The 22,899-nt window shown below is 36.7% G+C and overlaps 1 protein-coding gene across 1 annotated transcript; it reads right to left on the reverse strand.

The window, feature by feature from the left end:
* Positions 1–2,007: 2,007 nt before the first annotated feature.
* Positions 2,008–12,252, reverse strand: LOC127878945 (putative amine oxidase [copper-containing]). The gene is made up of 3 exons (XM_052425514.1): positions 12,143–12,252; positions 6,488–8,620; positions 2,008–2,629 (listed from the first exon to the last, which is right to left on the reverse strand). The coding sequence occupies exons 1-3, from the start codon at positions 12,206–12,208 to the stop codon at positions 2,333–2,335; spliced, it is 2,496 nt and encodes an 831-aa protein (XP_052281474.1). The 5' UTR covers positions 12,209–12,252; the 3' UTR covers positions 2,008–2,332.
* Between the last annotated feature and the right edge of the window lie 10,647 nt (positions 12,253–22,899).

Genomic DNA, 22,899 nt, shown 5'->3' on the forward strand with positions numbered 1-22,899 from the left:
CCTATCCTACGTTCCTAACTGACTTTCAATTAAAGTTAGAATAATACAATTTCGGTAGTCTATTCAGTCTTTCAAGAACGACTTCAATACCGACTGAACGAGTACGGCAAACATTTGTGGTTGGATAATGAAACATTTCCGTCTTATCATGACACTATATTATTTCGGTAGTTTTTGTCTCCTCATCTTGATAGCAATATTTTGTCATCAACGTTTATCGATAGTCCATAATGTCTTCCCCGGACGATTTAGTGACCGAGTACTAAGTTAAAATGCGAAGTATTATGTAAACATATATCAAACACAATAATATCGAAATTGATAAAAACAAATCTTTTTGTTGTTTTCTGTTGCGTTTAAGCGAATATGGATAAATTATTTCCGACTGTTACGATTTTTCTAAATTTACAGCGTTTTACCTATCATTATGAAACAATAATGAAATGGCATTTATATGCATATTAAAATAAAGCATCTTTCTTTTAAATGATATTTTTTGTTTTGCAAAATTAAATAATGGTTCTATTGATCACTTAGTAAAATAGTATTGGGGGTTTCCGTTTTTCTCCCTTTAATCTTAAAAGGAATCGGCTTCATTTACCTTAAATTCCGAACTCGACAACCAGCTGGGATGGGGGTGGGGGAGGCGGGTCCACGGCCTGGATAAGGGCCTGAGTTTATTTTGATAATAAAATAGTTGATAACACAATTAAGCCTCCAATGGGATTTAAACATAAATGCATACGCACAACTAATATATGCCATTCCGCTTTTATATGTGTTTTAAACGTCTCATGTTCGTAATACGAGCAATAGCATAACTCTAAAACGTAGTAGTATATTAATTTTGGGCTTTTCCTACATCTCTTACCCGTATAGAGTTTTTCCACACGTCTACTTTCAACGCGAAATATCATAGAAGGTTAATATCTATATGTGTACATCTGTTCGTGAAATTCTGATCATATGAGTCGCGTTCTAAGAAAACTGGGCATAATGCATACATGTGCGTAAAGTGTCGTCCCAGATTAGCCTGTGCAGTCCGCACAGACTAATCCGGTACGACACTTTCCGCCGTTATGGTATTTTTAGTTTCAAGGAAGGCCCTCCTTACCGAAAATCACGTTTAGGCGGAAAGTGTCGTCCCTGATTAGCCTGTGACGACACTTTTCGCACATGCATAATGCCCAGTTTTCTCAGAACAGGACACATTTCATCGGAAGGCCTCCTTAGCTCAGACATTTTGTTATCAAGCCGTAGGTCCTGTACTCGATTGGCGTTTGAATTTTTACCTCATTCTGCCGATTGGTTTCTCATTTTGTATTCAATTATAACTACTTCATGTACCGCGTCTAAGAAGTACGCATTTCTTCTATTAATATATCCCATGAAATGCTAAAATCACTTTAAAGGTGCCTTTTCACCGATTTTGACATATATTGAAGTTTATCATAAAATGCTTTATATTGATAAATATAAACATTCGATCCAAAAATCTCCAATAAAAAAAAAAAACAAGAAGAAAATTTAAAAAAGAAAAAAAAGTAACCCTCAACTGGGCTCGAACCACTGACCCATGGAGTCACACCGTTTAGATCACTCGGCCATCCGTGCTAATACAATGAGAGATGTTTTTTTGTACTTTATATAAGCAATCCTCGTAGTTTCACAAAATATAACGACAACAACAGAACTTTTCAGGTTTTAACATCGTCAAACTATGCATATAATGGTTATTCTAGAGCATGGTAAATGTTCAGTATTACTGTTGTCTTACAAATATCAAAACTTAAACGAAAATTTGCAAATCTGAACAACTTTTTTAATTTTGTCAATTTTTATCAAAACGTGAAAAGGCCCCTTTAAATAAAATGACAAATAAGATGTGGTTGCATGATTTGTTTTCAATGAGCAATGATAACATAATAATAATAATTATAGTAATGCATACATCATTAACGAAATGAAATACAACACACATTTTAAAATAAAACATATGTACAATCTTGAAATTAGAAAAATGTACGGTAAGATGTCTATATATAAACAACTATACAAGTTATGATGCACAAAGATGGATTATGATTCAAGCTTTGCATGTAGAATTAACATTTGTCGCAATATTTTTTTTTTATAAACACATTATGCAAATGACTCGTTTGTCCATGAAGACAACATAGATAAATAAAAAGTTAACATATATAAATAAATACCGCACTGCTGCCTCTTCGAGAAAAATACGACATGGCATTAACGCGATTGAATGTTATTACCACAGACATAATGATTAATACTGGCGCATACATCATACATGTATCGAAGATATACATATTTAAGAGAACAAAAAAGTACTGTTCTTTTTAAGAAGCTCCATGGGATATTTATGCCACGGCACACACTGTACATTTTCTAAGGCGCCATATTGCTCTACGTTTGCGCCCTCTAGCGGACGTGTCGCATTCAATGGGGTTATCCTGACCGCATCACGTGACCGCATAGACGGATCTTCGTCAAAGTAGTTGAACGGGAGGATGTGAAATGAGAGCTGGGTGCCAACTACTGTAGTCGTAGGGAGGTTTTCGGTCTGTGGAAAGTGTGGGGTACCAAGTGTTATCCACGTGACCAGGTCCTGAAAATGGCGATTAAAAATGCCAAAAATACGTAAATAATAAAAACAATTTTCAATGATATTAATTCCGTAGTAACGATATTCAATTTATGAGGTTGCTTTCGATCTTCACCCTTTGAAAATGCCAAACATAATCGAGCCCTTCACAACTCAATTATAGTAGTGGTTAAGATTCTGATAATAGGCGCTTTGTTTGTTATCAAATGAATATATAAAAAAAAGAAGTAGCTCACTCGCCATATCAGCTTTTTTTCCAAGCATCGGAAGTGGAATTGTTGAACAGGCTTTAGTTTACTTAACTGAATTTTCGCTAAGAAGAGACTTCCTTCAAAGAAATAATACGATAAAACCGGAAAGCGACTCCCCTGATTAGCCTGTTTGGACTGCACATGCTCGTCTGGGACAAAACTTTACGTTCGTGCATTACGCACGGGTTTCACAGAGAGAGAGAGGCTCCACATGCTCATCTGGGACAAAACTTTACGTTCGTGCATTACGCACGGGTTTCACAGAGAGAGAGAGGCTCCCCGTGTAAATTTATACGGACACGTGACTGAGGCCGTGGTAACTAACACATTTCGACCGGTTATTAGCATGGGGGTGGATGTAAATAAAACGTTAAGTGTAACACAAATGCTGACACTGTCGATCAGGATTGGGCCATACAAATTTGATATGATCTTTATATATCGTTAAGTTTTCAAAAAGTCTTTTTCCGTTGAAGCATCCGATGAAGATGATATAGAATACAAGAGCTGTCAGAAGACAGCACGCTCGACTTTTCGAGTGCTTGACAGTATAACGTAAGCCATCACGGGGATATTGTTCAGATTCAATATGGTCAAGGTACAATGTAATATAGTCATATTCTAACTGGATGAGGACCATAATTGAAACATATTGAGCGCTTATGTTTTAAAGAAGTGGTACATTATAGACGATTATGAGTTCATGTATATTTTCCACAATATATTGAACTATGTAAAGACATAAAACAAACTAATAAGATTATATTTCAAGTTTGATAGCAATAGCTTGGGTGGGATGGTTGGACGGTCTTTCAAAAATAAAATAATAAAAATAATTATTTATGATTTTTACCATGTTTAAAAAAACAACAAGAGATGTGTTTGTCAGAAACACAATGCCCCCTAATGTGCCGACAGACAGACAGACATACAGACAGACATACAGACAGACAGACAGACAGACAGACAGACAGACAGACAGACAGACAGACAGACAGACAGACAGACAGACAGACAGACAGACAGACAGACAGACAGACAGACAGACAGACAGACAGACAGACAGACAGACAGACAGACAGACAGACAGACAGACAGACAGGCAGGCAGGCAGACAGACAGACAGACAGACAGACAGACAGACAGAGAGACAGACAGACAGACAGACAGACAGACAGACAGAAAGACAGACAGACAGACAGACAGACAGACAGACAGACAGGCCAAAAACAATATACCCCCGATCATTCGATCCAGGGGCATATTTTTTGTGTGTGGAGGGGTGGAGAGGGGGAATAATGTGGGGGTGTGGTCATTTATTAGAGCTGTCTCCATAGGATGACATATGCCCCCGATAAACGCTTTGATAGAAGTTATGAGCATTTTTCGAAACCTAAACGAAGATTTCGAAACCTAAACGCGGACCCCTAAATTCAAGGTCAAGGTCGAAGGGGTCAAAATTTGTGTGCGTATGGAAAGGCCTTGTCCATATACACATGCATACCAAATATGAAGGTTATATCTGAAGCGAAATAGAAGTTATGAGCATTTTTCGAAACCTAAACGCAAACTGTGACGGACAGACAGACGGACAGACGGACGAACGGACAGTGCGATCACTAAATGCCCTCCTTCGGGGGCATAAAAAAGGAGAAACACAATTTTTTTTTTAATTTGGGGGGGGGGGGTGGTATTCTGGGATGGAGCGTGGGTGATGGTTTGGGTGGAGTCCAATGTGGTATGTCAGGTAAGTGTTGTTTTGTCAAAGTATGAATCAAATCTGATCCTAAATAAAGAAGTTATGGCAATTAAAGCAAAATTTATTTATTTGACCTTGAGATTCAAGGTCATTCAAAGGTCAATGTCAAATTCAACTTGCCACGTCCAGTACCCTCATGATCGTAAGAAAGTATTTGCAGTTTGAAAGCAATTTTAGAAAAAAAGTGCATCTAAACACAAAAGTTAAAAAACATTCAAAGTTACTATGTCAAAAAGGGCCATAATTACGTCAAAATGCCAACCAGAGTCATGCAACTTGTCCTGTATAGTCCCCTTATGATAGTTAGCGAGTGTTCCAAGTCTGAAAGCAATAGCTATGATATTTTAGGAGTAAAATGGACCAAAGCACAAAACTTACCAAAAAAAAAATTAAGTATAAAAGGGGCCATAATTCTGTAAAATGCCAGTCAGAGTTACATAACTTTGCCTGCACAGTCCCCTTATGATAGTTAGTAAGTGTAGCAAGTATGAAAGCAATAGCTATGATACTTTAGGAATAAAGTGGACCTAAACACAAAACTTAATTTTTTTTTAAATTTTCTAAGTATAAAAAGGGGCATAACTCTAAAAATAATGCTGACATAGTTATGCGCCTTGACCTACACAATTGTCTTGTTGCCATAATGAAGTATACCAAGTTTGAGTTAATTATCTTTGATAGTGTAAAAGTTATTTGACTTTGTGAAAAACTTTAACCTACGCCGACGGCGACGCCGACGCCTGAACGTAGTATAGCTCTCATTTTTCTTTGAAAAGTCGAGCTAAAAATTGATATGGATAAATAAGCGAATATACACGCCCACAAGCTCTAAGAATTGAGATGAGTAAAACTTACATTATTAAATGAAAACTATTTCCGCATGATTTGGTACACGATATAATTATACTATCCGTATTACATAGCCTATAATGATGTCTATTATCTCATCGGGCTGTCAAATTATAAATGATTCATATACCAATGAGTACATCTATCTACCGCGGCGCCCCGGATTTAAAGTCAGTAATACTTTAAAACGAGGAATGCTCTAGAAACTAGCACCACACAAACCCCGAACTGCCAAACATACTACGTCTGTACAGAAAATAATGAGATATACGTTTGAATACTCCAGGTAAACTGGTAGACAGATATCATTCATCAACGATATCATGACACCTGCAGGAATTAATAGAGCCTCTCCAAACCAGCGAAAGTCGATAAGAAATATGAATGATCGGCCCTACGGGGAGAAATACGGAGGCTGACTGCAGTAACCGATAACATATAGGGTGATGCAATAGTAACATCACCACGTTATGTTTTTCTTCTATTCGCTCACAAATAAGAGGAATGTCCAACGCGCATGAGCCAAATATCGCGCTCTTGCAGAAAAATTAATATATCACCGACATATAGCAACCAGTGCATGCATTAATACGCGCGTCAGAGTTTTTAAAACGATTTTAAGTCGTATTTTATACTGTTATCTTCGTATGATAGCATAGGACACAAATGTTAAGAGTATGCTTTCCGTTGTATCTGATGTATGCAATTGTTAGAAACACCCATATGTTTCATTACTGACTTATATAAGGTATAAGCGAAGAACATTTCTTTGTTTTGGGTCGTAGAAAAAGAAATTGTTATCAATACCTGCTTTAAGTCTCGAAACTATACATTTTTTTCATAGCATTGCTTTCTAAACATATTTTGAGATATGTCTGTTGCCCATGTTAACCGTTCGTACTCACGAGTGCCCGCCCGCTCTCACTATCTGTTTATTCACATTTAAGTGTGTTTGCTGTCACAATTACATACACTATCAGTTATCTTAACTCTCTATATTACCTCATCAACTAAACTGTCGTCGTCATCAAGGTATTTCTGGAAGTTCACTACCGGCTCCCTGGCGTCCCACATTGTGAACAGGGATGAGCTACGGTCTTCTTCCGGTTTGTATCGTGTGACAGCCATCTGGTAGCGCGACCACGAGATTGCATTCTCAAACCCGTAACCTTCCGGAAGCAGTTGCTTAGCCATCTTTTGTATCTGTATTCGGTACCCACGCGGGTTCCCCAACGGCGATATGTCGTTATTATTGCTAAACACGTGCACTTTGGGTGAAGAAAAATTGTACTTATATGTCGCTGAAAGTTCCGTTTCTTTAAGTTCTCTTACGACATAAGCTTGGTGCACCGTGCGACCCTGTACCCACTGATCTTCTTCCTGCCGGACTTTAATATTAAGGGTCTCGTATCTGTTTTGTCTCCCCTTTATATCCATGTCGACTTTGAAATGGAAAAGGTGGTTGTGTAGCGGTGCCGAAACGTGTTCGTGAATGCGCGTCCCATATAAATGATCTTCAGGAAAGTAAAAGGTCGTGCCTAAATAGCCTGTCATAGACACCTTTGCCTCGACCGCGCCTACGGGGTAGAATATGTAGTCGAACACATAGTCATAGTTGAGAACAGAGATGATAGAGCGAACCACCAGCACTATACCCTCCAGCCCACCAAAAAGCGCACCGGATCTACCATACGCCCTGTGGCGGCGTATCGGGGTGTGCGTGTTGAACTCAAACACGCAGAATGCGTTTTCGTACATCCGTCCGCCGCCTTCATTGTACGAATACAAGTAATTGTTGACGAACTCAGCATGACCCGGACAGTCAACTCCCGGAAGCAAACCGCGGTGTCGAGTGCCGTAAATACCGGCGCCATCGGCGTAGTTCATTGTTTTCGAGTAGGGGTTGTTGCCGCCGTACATGACAACCACTTCCTGCATGCTCAACTCGTATATGATCCGCTCCCCGGCGAAACGTATGTTCATCAAGTGCAACCCGCCTGTGGTCGAAACTCTGAAATGTATTTTCCAGTCCATATAGTGGATTTCGTTATCGGTGATTTTGAATCTCCTTTGGTCTGGTTCGAACTGCCTCGGGGCCCGGAACGGTACATCCGGTACTAGAGGCGTTCTGAACTTCATTGTGCTCCAGGTCTGCTCTTCTTCAGAAGGGAAAGGGATTTTCGTCTTGTTGATTGAGCCTCTTTCGTACTCTTCGAGGAAATATGTCAAATTCGGAAACATCTGATTTGCGTAAAACACGTCCTCGATTATCCAGTTGGAAGCGTTGGTTGACGTTGTATCCACCAGGAACTGAAAATCTAAGGAACGAATGGACGCAAACTCAATGTCCTGCTGGAACCAGAACCACGATTTTCGCTTCCCTTCTGGAATAAACGTGCTCGATACTGGGGCCATCGAGATCTTCAGGCATTTTTTATCGCAGTTCATTGGCAACGCGTCGTAGCTTTCCTTTAGAACATGACCGGCTTGTTTCGTCACTTGCGGCAAAATGTATCGGAATATTGAAAAGAATTCTGCCGTTGAAAATGGACGGTAAATAAACGGTATGTGCGTATGCCGCCTGTCCGTGTGAACCAAGTGTGCGTATATTTTGCCGTTAATGTTGCCAACCTTGTACTCGTCCACCGATGGCGGGTCATCTGCCCCACGGAATATAAATACGGTGGCCGCCCGCTCTGGCTTCTTGATGCTGCCGTTAAGGTACGCAATAACCTCATCTTTGTAGGGCATTTTCATTTCGATAGTATGAATATAGTTCGTGTTCACCGCCGGTTTGTTTGGAGCAACCAAATTGAGACTTGGATCCGAATGCAAATAACGCACTATCGTATCTAATTCGTCTTTCGTTAGTTCCTCAAACACGTCACTTCCGTTTGTTTTACGGAATTTTAGAGATAATTCCGGGCTTCGTTTTCCGCGTTCTTGACTTTTGACGTCGGAAATGACGTCATTGTGTGGAATGCATTCGTCTTTTCGAATGTCATTTGTTTTGTCAACGGCACTCATCCACACTATGGTAGCCAACAGAAGGATGCAAATAATTCCGAATAGCCAGGTCAGTACGAACCAAATTCCTCTGCTTCGTACCGAGTCATCTTCGTACTCAAAGCCGCACTAGAAATAATAAATTAATATTAAGTTAAGAAGTTTAATATAGAAACAAATGAGTTAAATAAATCATATTATATCACTCGATGTGTATTAATTATTTTGTAAATAAAATTCATTAGTTAAAAATGTGTTTGTTTTTTGATTAAATATGCTTATACCAGCGCCGACAATCACAAAGAAGTTCCTCGCAACAATAATAATAAAAAAACAGTAACATGTATTCCAAGGAGGATTGGTATCGACTCTATCACGATGAAGTATCAAAAAAGTTATATACATGATAAATGAAACAATAATGAAACAATTATGAAAACCCGTTCACTCAAAATATAGAATGCTTTCTTTAATAATCTAAAACATTAACGTCTGTCTAATATCTCCCACGTAAAATTGATCATTTAGAATTTTTTAATTCTCGATATTTTAAACTGTGACCATGATGATTAGAAGTAAAGTGGATTGTAACCGGAATGAAGAATTGACACTATCTTATATTGCAATATATTGTAACCGGAATACAGAACTGACATTATCTTATATTGCAATATATTGTAACCGGAATACAGAATTGACATTATCTTATATTGCAATATCGACGCATGATAACACTACATTTCATTTGTATTTATTTTATCGATGTACATGAAAATGCGTTAGACATTGAGCATTGAAGGTGGCTTGGTAACAAGTAGTTTTTAGATGGTCGCTTAGCGACCGTCTAAGGTGGTAAGTCTAAAATTCAGGTCGATACGCTTTAGCTACTAGGAGCCCAATACCCGCTTGCTACGCGTATCCGCGCGAGAAAGAGTTGTATTATTTATGCAAGAGGTTTGAGTTCTCCAATTATATTCATTCACAAATGGAAACGTGATATTAATATCGTGTTAAATGCAATAGTTTCGAACGGTGCTTTTAAAGAAAAGAATCAATAACCAAATGATCGTATTGTACGTGTCGCGGAGGAGATTGTTTATAAACGAATACAATAGTCCACTTTCTGCAGCGTCTTCATGACGTAGTATTTTTGCTCAGTCCATTCATAATATGAGGCTATTAATAGATGCGCCTGTCGAAAAACAAAGGAAAGTCCACGGGCGATAATAACGCAATAGGTTACGCTCTCACATACACCTCAATAACGTAGTTTAGGTCGTAAATTGAGGCTATTAATATATTCGGGAAAAAGTTAACGCTTATTTATATTCTCAATTTATAAAACGTTGAACATAAGTTCATCAATAACTTCAGCGATACGATAGACAAAAACAAAAAAAATGTTTCATAATCGCTAAACCCGAATATAACAAACATTTTATAATAATAATACGAATGACCTGTTTCGTAACCTCGTTCATGCTACTACAGCGGGTATTTCTGGAAAACGTTCTTTGGTTCTTAACAGACAGCGGCGATCTTTTGTATTTACGTGTGCTAGCAACGCAATAGTAGAAGGTTAGTAGAAGGTTTCGCTTGTTTATATTCACGGTTCTCAAAACATAGACAGTTGGATATGAGTTCATCAATTACTACAGGCATACTTTAGGCAACCTCGAAAATGCTTTATAATCGCTAAAACCGAAAACAACTAAATATATTATATTAAATATATTTATAACAATAGATATCTTTTAAAAATGTAGTCGGCGTATACGCTGACTTGGAAATAAAGTTTGCAATTTACTTTTTTAAATAAATAAATACATTTAAACAAATGTTAAACTATTGTGTTGTGTTTTTCACTTGTAAGTTGCATATTCACCGCATGAAATGTGTGTTAGCATTGTCAAACCACACATTAGTGTGAGTAGATAAAAATATACTACGGGAGAGCACTTCATATGTGTCCTCATATGCCTTGTTATGAGTATCTTTCTTCACTATCGAAATATATCGTATGTTGATATTTGATTAAAACGCAGTTTTCTTTCGACACATTTAAATCACACGTCAATAGCGCCGTCATGCGAAAATGGGTCTTATGCGTTTCGGCAAGCGTTTGTTAAACCAAACATGTGCTTTTGCGCAGTCATGCCATAGGCGATGCTGTTCGCTATAAATTCACTCAATATGTTATGTTTCTCATTACCAGAAGGAGAGATAGCTGAGTGGGCTATTTATATGATGGGCGCATATGGAATAAGACCCATTTTCGCATGACGAGGGTCATTACAAATCTCATTGCGAATTAAAAATTCCACATTTAAGAACAATGCTTTTTGATACAAAATTGAATTCAAAATAGCAAACTTGTTTATAATGGCAGCCTATCCAAACATTAAGGAATGATTTCCAGACGTGCTGACCAAGTGCGGCAAACATTGTGGTATGATAATTAAACGATTTTCTTTTATGGTGACACTATACTATTTCGCTAATGATTGTTTTCTCATCTTGCAGGCGAAAGTGAAATTCTGCGAGATGGATTGTAACGCGTAATTGTAACAGGGCTACAATTTGTGTCGTTTGAGCATACAGAGAGTAGTCCGGAATTCCTTACACTGATCAGTTCTACATCCTTTGAATTGAGCACATACGCAGTGATGTAGCAAAAATTCAGAGGTTGTATCTCGAATCAGCTTATTAAATATTCGAAAATATTCATGCGTGTCTGTTGGCGTTATGCACTAAGATGAAACCTGAGTAAAACAGCTATGCCTAAAAGCGCATTAGTGCTCTATACCTTTGATTATGTCAGCGTTGTTGACACCGTGTGACCTGCTCGGGTAACAAGTAAAGCATAAACAGCAATGTTTATATACTTTTATTCGTCCATATACAAGATACGAAGATTATTGTATATTTTGAATTTGTATATGGTGTCAAAAATCAAAAGTTTTATACACGGAACTTTCATTGTGAATTTATATTCTTGGTGAGATAGTTATTTGTTATTAGAAAAAATATTCCTTTAATATGATGGTGCCTGCAAATTTTCTTTATATTAAGTTCTCATTACCATTTTCATCATACTTTCTATGCTTTCAGAACGTCGAAAAAGCATGTTGTTTTTATTTTGTCTAAGTTATTTCTATGAAATAATAAGATGATAAAAAGTGCACACGAAACTCGACCCGTGCGCTATGACACACACTTTATAAAGTTGAATGGCATGTGTTCATTTCAAACTTGCGATTGATTTTGAAAAATGAAATGCGTGTTAAATTATGCAATAGCGAACATCTACAGTGCCTTCAGCGCTTTGATTATAATATTTTTTTTACAGTTATATAATTGTGTCGGTCTTCTAGATTATAGCAGCAAACGTATTTATTTGACGTTTAAAAAGGAAAAATGAAGACTTTTTTGCATCATGTTGCTTTATGTTCATTTAATTTATGACGTTTTTATGCAGTAATAAATTACAATTTATCTTTATTTAATATTTAAACAAAAATAAAATAATATGTCTTTATAAATAATATCAATAATAAATTAAATTAAAAAAAAATATATAAAAAATAAATAAATAAATACATAAATAAAACTGAATAAATAGATAAATAAATAAATAAACGCTGACAATACCTTTTCATTTGGTACTTGAAGGCACACGTTATTGTTGCTTTTCCGCGATGGTGGATGAGATGACATTTTTCCTGTTTTAATACCTTACCCTATTAAATGTCTAACAGTTTTACAAGACAATTAAAAGCCATACATATTTCTTAAATGGTTATAAAAACTGATCATGTTATAATCGCGTAAACCATCAAGAGGCATTCGTCCGTTACTATATTGGAATTTATTTAAGCTTTGCACAATTTTAAGTCAAATACACACGTATATATAAATTCACCAACATTTTTTTTGCAAAAAATCTTTTGCGCAGTACTTTTTTCGCAGTGAGTTGTACTGGTACTTTATCGGAACGGCACTGTGCCAAACTGTTTGGACAGTAGGTATATATATGTGAAGAGTGGTATTATGGTGTTTGTAAACAAAGGTGCGTCACTGGTAGAATGCGCGCGACGGAATTGGCTTCCGTATTCGTGGGGACACGTTATCAAAAGTGTGCGTCGGGCTCGGAACCATCTTTTTGGCGGAATATTTGTGCGTCAGTGCGGTCATGTTGTCGGAAAGCTTTCATTATTTTTCTGGAAAAATGCCAAATAATTTCAGCTGAACTATGTTCTTATCAAGATAGAAGAGCCTTGTAATCTTGGCAATATTCGTGTTTCATAAATTAAGAATAGCGAGTACTTAGTGTAAGGGGAAGGTCAGTGATGATGAAATGCTTGCACCAACCAAGTTAAAGGGGTAATATACTTCACTTGAACCCATGTAATCTAAGTGATGAATAATAAGAAATACTTGGCATCTCGCAAAGTGATTTTTTTGGCATACCGGTATATCCTGATTTTTCAAATAAAGGTTGAACATTAACGTTTAAATCTTTAAATAGTTTAATTGAAAACATCAGTTTAATTGTGTGTTTTTTAAAGGTTGTAAGTCGCTTTTTTATATAAATAAATATTTAAATAAATATATTGCATATTTATGCATGCAATTGTTATATTTATACTATTTATAAATCAATTCACAGTATATACGAGGGTAAAGACGAGGATAACAGTCTGTGATGGGTTTTGTTGTGATACAGTCGGTGCCTGTGCACATTAGCTAGAGAAAAGTACAATGTTATCGGTGGTGTACTGGATGATAAGCGAGAGTTAATATCTTAATCAGTAAAGGTGTCTCAAACGCAAAACTGGCGAGATTTACACTTTAATGGATACATGATCGACTGTCATATTTATTTTAAAAAAAAAGAGACAGACATATTGTTGTCGGAAAACAAGTCACCAAGTTGTGTTCTTTCATCATTATTACACAGTACATTTGTATATTTAAATCGCAACTATCAGATTTCTTATAACATGAAACAACACTTAACTAGTAGGCAATATATATATATATACATGTATATATATAATTAAGGGGCATAATCTCTATGACGTCACTGGTTGGCGGATCGTTACTTTTACCCAACGGTACGTTCAATAAATAACCTCTTTCTGTAAAAGAATACGTCATTACTTCTTTGTTTTCAACCGATCGACCCATACTTTTCGTGCCGAAACGAAATTTTGATATTCCAAGTTGAATTCACGTCTTTATTACAACGCAAAACTCTTTGATTCGATCATGTTTGCTTCAACCAATCAAATCACTTTAATACAAATAATCATGCATTTGGAAATTTGATTCAATTCCATTAAAATGAGAACGAATTCCGAGAAAAAGAAAGAAAGTATACATTGATATGTTCCAGCAAGCAAAATAACATTTATTTATAACAAATAAAGCAATTGTTTCGTTTAACTTAATCTTACATCAAATTTGGAAAGTTCGTTTCGACCTTCTAATGCCTGAATGGCCCGGTTGTTGAGCGTTAGTTTTTACTCGCGAGACACGGGTTAGAATCCCTATGTCGTCACGTTTTTGTTTCGACTTTTTCTCTTCATATAATTATTTATACTTATTTTTCAAAATGCATAATAATCCAAATATTATAGATTGTCAGGTTGTGTTTGCATGTTCATATAGCAGGGGTGTGATTTTTCCTCCTTTAAGCTGATTCCCCCCCCCCCTCCCATTCAATGCCAACCTTATTTAACAAATACATAATTTAATATAAACTTTGCTCGAGTTACACCCCCTTTACGTTGATAATCCAAACTCAGTTGGATAAACTGAAGAAAAAATGTTGGCCGAAACTGAAACTGAAACTAAAAGGTATTATAAAAGACTATTCTATCATTTCTGCTAATTTAGTAACTACAATGACGTAATTTTTTCTACATACGCGATAGTGAATGTCTGACACACACAGGCGTTTTGAATTTTGCAATGATTTAATAGTTTCATAGTAAAAAAAGATAAATTTGTCTTCGACAAATGCTAATTTACATGAAATGCGACCTATGTGTTGAATTATTTACACGTTAATTGACAAAAGAGCGAACGAAACTGTAACAGAGATATGCCGAATTATATCAGGAATGTCCTTTAAAATTTTCCTTTTAACACCTAGTGTGTTTCTGTATTAAAATCATGTGTTTGCAGGACGGGTATTAAACTTTATGGATAAATCCAAACTGACATAAAGACATCTGGCAGTTTGGTCATTATCCATCGACTTCTTGATGTTAGTTTGGAATTATCCATAAATTGTTAGGTCATTATCCAATTTATATATTTTTGTCCAAAACAAATACGAATATATTGCGTTTTCGAGCATTTACGCCAATACTTTTCTTTACATACATACATGAAAGGTAAATACATGTAAGTCCAAGCATTAAAACATTAAAAACCTTCGATTACAGTTGTTTTTGGCCTTAACCTTTCGACAATTTCATTTACTTTTTCAAGATTTTCAAAAATATTCATTTTATTTTGACGTAATTGTTTTAAATTGTTATGGGTTAATGAGCGCATTGTATCCGGCAAATAACATTTTATAAAAAAGAAACGTTTATCATGTCACAACTAAACATAAATAAACGTGTTCTTAGAAATAAATGACTGAAGTCTTTATTTCTGTCGCCATTTGTTTCTTCAGTTTGAATTATCCTACTCAGTTTGGATTATCGACGTACAGGGGGTGAGTTATGTACACATGGAGAGTTTTCTTGAACTCCGTAGGGGTGGGGGGTCGGGGTGGGTGTAGGGCTTTATCCTCCCCTGAGGTGGTTCTTCAATTACACCCATGTATATGTAATTGAATATTATTATTTAATACAAATGCACATTACATTCTCCTTCATTAAATGGGGCTTGTAGACGTCATTACTTTAGAACTACTAGTATTACACTTTCTTTACTGTGAACTATAAGGGACCTTTAATGCGGTACCTCTTAATTGAGATAAAATAACACATTAATGTTATTTCCGAAATAAATAATATAGCACACTTGTTTCATCGACCACATGTGGCAAAATAACAAGGCCAAACGAGGACATTCTCTGGGGCACTGGGTCAGCAGTGTGCTGCTTTTACTTCATATAAATAGCTTATAATTGGAGCCAGAGACGCGAACATCTCTTCTCCATTGCTCTTATCACCCGCTACCGTATCGAACGCGCGCTTACCATTATCATTTGCAAGCATATCTTATTCATCTGGCATTCCAGTCAGGTATATTTTACGAGATTCGAAAATACCACAGAGTAGCAAGTGCGCTATTTCGTTCTAAAATCAGTCGAACTCCGGCGCGTCACTTCAATTTTTAATTATTATTCATGATTTATTGCTCTACTATCGCTACGTCGCACACGACGCAATCTTTTCTCTACCAGATATATATTATTTATGCAAACAAATACTAGACGATGGGGAATTTTATCAACATTGCGTCATCATTATTGAGTGAATGAATAAACGTGAACAAGTGCGCATTCCACTTTTAAATTCACGTACATTCATTTAAATGAATGCTTACACGTAAACCAGTGCGCATTCCACATTTATATGACTTTTCAGATGGCGCATTGTACAGATCTATACATTTAAGGGCAATACATTGCTAATAAACAACGTATTATGTTTACCGGTATACCTGTTTGATCGTGACCTTGTTACACTTGCTTTGAATTGCACTATAATGATTGAATTATATTTCACGATGAAATTTCATATACAAACAAAACGAAATGAAGCTGCAAGTAAGAGTGATGGACGTGTGTTGAATTCCCTTGCTTTTCGGGAGATTCATGTATTATTAACCCATCTATGCTTAGTGGACTCCTTCTAAATTGGATCAATTTATTTCCAAAATTAGTGATGTCTAGTATATTTATTTCTATATTTAGAATATTTCTTACACAAATTTCTTTCAGCAAACAGCGCAGACCCTGATGAGACGCCGCATCATGCGGCGTCTCATCTGGGTCTACGCTGTTTGCAAAGGCCTTTTCTTAAGAGGAAATTCGTTGGTTTCGGAAGAGTATCTATTTTAATTCACGAGCGATTATAGAAATTAGTTGAACACATGTATTTTCTACGGTTATGAGTTTATAAAAAAATTGTAATTACCCACAGAACTGATTTAAATGAGTCGCGTTTTGAGAAAACTGGGCAAAATGCATGTGCGTAAACTGTCGTCCCAGATTAGCCCGTGCAGTCCACACAGGCTAATCAGGGACGAAACATTACGCCTAAATGGGATTTTTGCTAAGGAGAGACTTCATTTCAACGAAAAATGTCATAAAAGCGGAAAGTGTCGTCCCTGATTAACCTGTGCGGACTGCACAGGCTAATCTGGGATGACACCTTACGCACAAGCATTATGCCCAGTTTTCTCAGAACGCGGCCCAAATAAAGATTTCTATGTCGAATGTTTTATTGACAACCGAAACATATCTTTTAAACATAAACATGTTTACAACCGAATGAACGCAGGTACAGTGAGTACGTTATACACTTTACTGGATTCTACATCAATGTTCCGATCAAATGCGCAATTGACGTTTTTTTGTTTTTAGCATCACATAAGCACCTTAAAAGCGTGATGACAGCTGAACGCACCATTTCAGATAAACGCTTGCTTGATTAGAAATCAGGAGCGCATTCTTTTGACAGCCGAGTCTCGTAGTACGTGCTTCGAGGCGCATCACCTCTCGTACGTCGGGGCAACGCTCTCGTCTGCCTCCCAGTTGTAATTCTGTACTAGCAAGGCCAATGGCACAACTAAACTCGCTCATAAACAAGTTGTTGTTATTGTGGCATTGCATTAAACTAATGCCATTATAATCAGCAAACAAATACAATAAAACAGGTACGCACACATTAAACATGTATGCTAAGATGAGGAATTTATCATTCTAGTACATCAATTAAATAGAGGTATACATGAGCGGAAATAACGTTGATGTTATTGTACGACCTTATGCAATATTTATATGAGTAAAAATGTATAACTGTAATGCAAGCATATATTCAGCACTCTTTTCACGATTATGTGAATATATGTCCTTCTTAAAAATTGCGTGAGGCTGGTAAATATGCAATTAATCCTTCTGAAATTGAGTGCAAATCGGTTATATCGCCATCCATTGACAAGCTTTAGAGCAAATATTTTTTAAATACATTAATAATACATAATTTTCAAGTGTTATATCTTAACATATACATATCGTAACGAGTTCTACAGCTTACGCCGAAAATTTAATTGCGCGCGTATATTTTGAGTTATTAATCGACCACGACCGTACTCTAGGTACGCTTGGAACTGATATTTCAGAGACGCACAACTTGGTAAATATGCACAAACTGCAGACCGGTACGTGGCGTGGTTTTGCAAGCAAATGACAGAAATGCGACTGAAAACCGTAATTCAGACCCGGTCCGATTCAGCTGGATTCGGACAGGTTTAACTGTACCATAAAATATGCAAACTTAATAATTACTATGCGTTAAATGCATTTTCATCAGATTTTATCGACAACGATGCGTCAGTCAATTGGACATTGTACACAGTGCGTAATCTTAATAATAAAATCAAAGCGCTGAAGGCACTGAAGGTGTTCGCTATTGAATAATGTAAGACGCAACTCATTTCTCATTTTTTTTTAAATTAATCGCAAGTTTGAAATAAACACAAGCCTTTTGCATTTATAAAGAGTGTGTCTTAACGCACAGGTCGAGATGGTTGTGAACTTTTTATCATCCTATTTATCTTATAGAAATAACTTAGCAACAATAGCAAAATAGCAACATCTTGGCCCTTTTTTGACGTTAAGAAAACATAGTAAGTATAATAATAATAATAATAAGAAGAAGAAGAAGAAGAAGAAGAAGAAGAATCTCTTTATTTTCTGAAGGTAACTCAATAAAACAACAAATTGTTACAAAGTCATGCAAACAGTTTAACAATGGCACTCTTATTTTCAATGAGGCCTTCAAACAACTATGGTATGTATAATGCATGTTTGCATTATCATGCAAAACATGTAGACTTTGACGGACATAAGAGTACTGTAACAGTATGATGAAAATGGTAATGAGAACTGAATATAAAGACAATTTGCAATCACCATAATATTAAATGAATATTGTTTGAATATCGAATACCTATCTTATCAAGAATATAACTTCATGATGGATATTTCTTGTACAAAACTTTTGATTTTTGACACCATATATAAATTTAAAATATACAATAACATAATTGATGAAAAAAATATAAATCTGCAAGCAATACTTTTTACTCATGAATTAGGTAGTCATAAAGACAGCCCTGTTGACCTGTACTTTGTTGTTTATGCAATACTTGTTACCCTAGCAGTTCACACGGTGTTAACAACTCTGACCTAAACATGGATATAGAGCACTAATGCGCTTATTCTGCGTAGCTGTTTTACCCAGCTTTTCACCTATTCGAATATGTCATAGGCTGATTCGAGATAAAATCTCTAAACATTGGCTATATCGCTGTGTCTGTGCTCAGGGCAAAGGATGTATCACTATTCAGTGTAAGGAATTCCGGACTATTCTCTGTATGTTCAAATGACACAAATTGTGGTCCAGTTACAATTACGCGTTAAAATCCATCTCGCAGAATTTCAGGGTCAGTACTCGTTTATTATATCGTCCCGGGAATATATAATTAACTATCGATAAACACAGTTTTGCTTTCAAGATGAGAAAACAAACAAATAGTATAGTGTCACGATAAGAGGAAAAGCGTTCAATTATCCAACGAAAGTGTTCGCCGTACTCGGTCAGCGCGTCTAGAAATCGTTCCTAAACGCCTGGATAGGCTGTCCTTATTTACAAGTTTGCTATTTTGATTAAAAATTTGTGTCGAAAAGCATTGTGCTTAAATGTACCATTCAATTCGCGATGAGATTTTAATGACCCTCGTCATGCGAATATGTATAGCCCACTCAGCCTGCGCATCTCTCAGTCTGGTCAGGAGATACGTAATAAGACCATAACACATTAGGTGATTTTATAGCGAACAGCACCGCCTCTGACCAGACTGCGCAAATGCACAGGTTGGTCTTAAGATACGCTGGCCGAAACGCATAAGACCCTATTTCGCATTACGCGGCTAGGAAAGTGTGATTTAAATGTGTCGAAAAAAACTGCGTGCAAATCAAATATTAACTTACGATATATTTCGATGGTAAAGAAATACACTCCTAATAAGGCATGTGAGGACACATATGAAGTGCACTCCCGTTGTATCATTTTCATTTACTTACACTAATACGTGGTACTAATGTGTGGTTTGACATTAATAAGTTGATAACACACATTTCATGCGGTGAATATGTGACTAACAAGTTAACAAACACAAAAGTTAAACTTTTGTTTTCAATTTAATTATTTAGAAACGTAAATTGCAGACTTTATTTCAAAGTAAACATTTACGCCGACTACCTTTTAATCAAAGTACTGACAGTACTGGTGTGACGATGCTTTTGAAGAGGATTCATATAAAAGCATCTATTTAAGTTTATCTACATCACCACAATTGTGTATGTGGGTAGGAAAAAAATGGGTAGGACAATTTTGGGTACAAAACATATGCCCAAAAAAATGGGTACGAAAAAAGATTTGGTTACGAAAAAAAAATTGGGTAGGAAAAACAAATTGGGTACGAACACATTTTTGGGTACGAGCAAAAATTTGGGTACGAAAAAAAATGGGTACGAAAAATGTAGGTTATGAGAAAACAATTGGGGGTACGGGGAAGTAGTACCCATGGGGAACTTGATCCATTCAGCGAAACAGGGAGGCGGGTTACATTTTCGATCAAATATAACAAGAAATATCTTTAAAAGATATTCGACGTGTATTTTCTGTACCACTTATCTTAAAAAATCGTTCTGTTACAGTAAAACGTTTGTGGGTTATAACATTACGCTTCAGCATATAAATTCAAAACTTGACATGCTCTTTAATTACACCATGTTCTTTAATTTCATATGTATATCATACCAAACTTTATATTTCGTTGTTTCCTTTCCTAAGTTAATGATGCTATGTGTACGGACGTGATTTCATATGCCCATGTGCATAAACATATAATTTTTTCTCTTTTGATGATTGCTTTTTTTTTATCTAATTCAATAAGGTTAGGCATGTTTGTTCGTTAAGTACGGCAATAATTTCAGGATGATTCCCGAAAGTATGTATGAGCACATAGTCGTAAGAGCACTTGAATACGTGAGTTCGCCCATGAACACATGGTAAGGTTAACTAAATCTCCGCGATATGACATAATATGTGTTTAAAACAATATCCAACAAACGAATGAATTATCAAACATAGTATGTGTGCACTGATGTGGCTCTGTAATTTATGTTTGAAAAGTTTATTAGATATGCAAAATGAGAAAGCACGCATAAGAGCGAGTTTCACAGATGTCATACGTGTGTTTCAGAGTTTATTTACAGGTCCTACTGGCCTCTTCACGAGGTTACGGTAGCCCGACCTGCGCACAGATGTCATACGTGTGTATTTCAGAGTTTATTTACAGGTCCTACTGGCCTCTTCACGAGGTTATAGTAGCCCGACCTGCCCCTGTGACCTTTCAGGGGAGAAAGATTAATTTAGAGCCAAAGTAGGTCAAATTTACCCCGGCTTCCCGGGTATTCGCCAAAGAAATAATTTAGATCCAAATAGACCAGTGCACGGTGGCCAATGAGACCTTAATGTGCACTGGTAGTAAGACAATCTCAAAAGACAAATTCATGTCTGAACGCAGCACCGCTGCAGCACACAGCTCCGCCTTTATGGCCCACTTGTTGTCATCAGCCGTCGTCTTCATCCCCGAGACAGTTTCCCCAGTGCGTTGAGCGTACTGAGTACCGCTGTCCCGGGGTCCCTCTCTAAAGCCACCCCCTCGATGTTCTGGGTGTATGTCGCCCCAGGTCCGTCCCGTATGTCCCCCACACTGGTGGTCTCGCTGTCCCGCCGTCCCCGGCCCTCTTCAGACGGGACCTCTGGCAGGTCCGGGCCGGCGAACTCTCGACGATAAACAGCGGGTGACAAGTCCGCTGCATCTTGGAGAAGACAGCAATCCCAGCAGTGTGGAAGACGTCCGGCTCGAGGGTGACGGGCTCTGCTGGATTAGCAGAGCCACCCGCAGAAGTTCCCCTCTATAAGGAAATATGTACAGGTGAGAAAATCTTCTGCGGGCGACTCTCGTCTCGGTCGCGACGCGCACGCTCCAGCAGCTGACCGAGCACAGATGTCATACGGCTATTATGCGGTTTATATACCATAGTCGCTACAACGTTTACAAATGGCAGGTTCGAAATAATTCGTTTTCTTTACACTCATGATCGCGTTGAAAGTTAAAAACACGTTTTAATTTGCAATTTACTTACTGAATCACGACAAATGTCAAATACAATACAGAAAATGCATAGTTGTTTCATTGGTCTATATATATATAATAGATTGAATATAACTGATTTAAAATTAACGTTTTCAAATTATGATTAAATCTTTTTCCCAAAATATGCTTTCCTATTTATAGCTGAGCTTCCTATACCTTTATCAATGATAATCTGCGAGGTATTCCGATTAGAAAAATCGAGCTATCTCAATCGGACTGTCTCGGTCTTTTACATAGGTCGCCATTGTGAAGAATTTGTTCATGGTTCGACAACTTAAACGAGCTGCTTTGCAGCATCGTCAAAAAGATAGTTCTTGTTACATTTAGTTGTTTTTTTTTATATTCGGTTTAAGCGATTATAGAGCATTTTTATTGTTGTCGATAATATACCTGTAGTAATTGGTGAACTCATGTTCAACGTTTTATTAATTGAGAACTGTGAATGTAAACAAACTTAACCTTCTACGCGCGTTGTTAGCACCTGCTAGTTCAGGGGCCGTATTCCAGTAGCTTCCTAAGTTTAAAAATAACTTAAGTTGAAATATTGCGCAATATTATCTCCGCCATTTTTTCTTAAAACATAAGATTTCACTTAAGTTAAATACTGGTATCTTCATAAACTTAATAAATTTCTTTACTCTGTGTATTTTTTCTCATATTTTTAAAATTAAGTTAACTTCCGTTAAATCTTAAAGAAATTTCTTAAAGAGAAATACTAAGCGTCTCATGTTTTGTTTTTAAAATTTCAAATTTAACTTAAGAAATTTATTTAAGAAATTTCTTAACTTAAGTGAAAACCTAAAAAGCTACCGGAATACGACCCCAGAGCACTGTACAAAGGTGGGTAATGCAGTTAAGACGAGCGTTATTGTATTGGGGCCTTTACTTCCCTTAGTATATTTGAATCTGGATTAATGCAGAAGTAA

This window comes from Dreissena polymorpha, chromosome 4 (assembly GCF_020536995.1).
Source record: "Dreissena polymorpha isolate Duluth1 chromosome 4, UMN_Dpol_1.0, whole genome shotgun sequence".
Lineage (NCBI taxonomy): Eukaryota > Metazoa > Mollusca > Bivalvia > Myida > Dreissenidae > Dreissena > Dreissena polymorpha.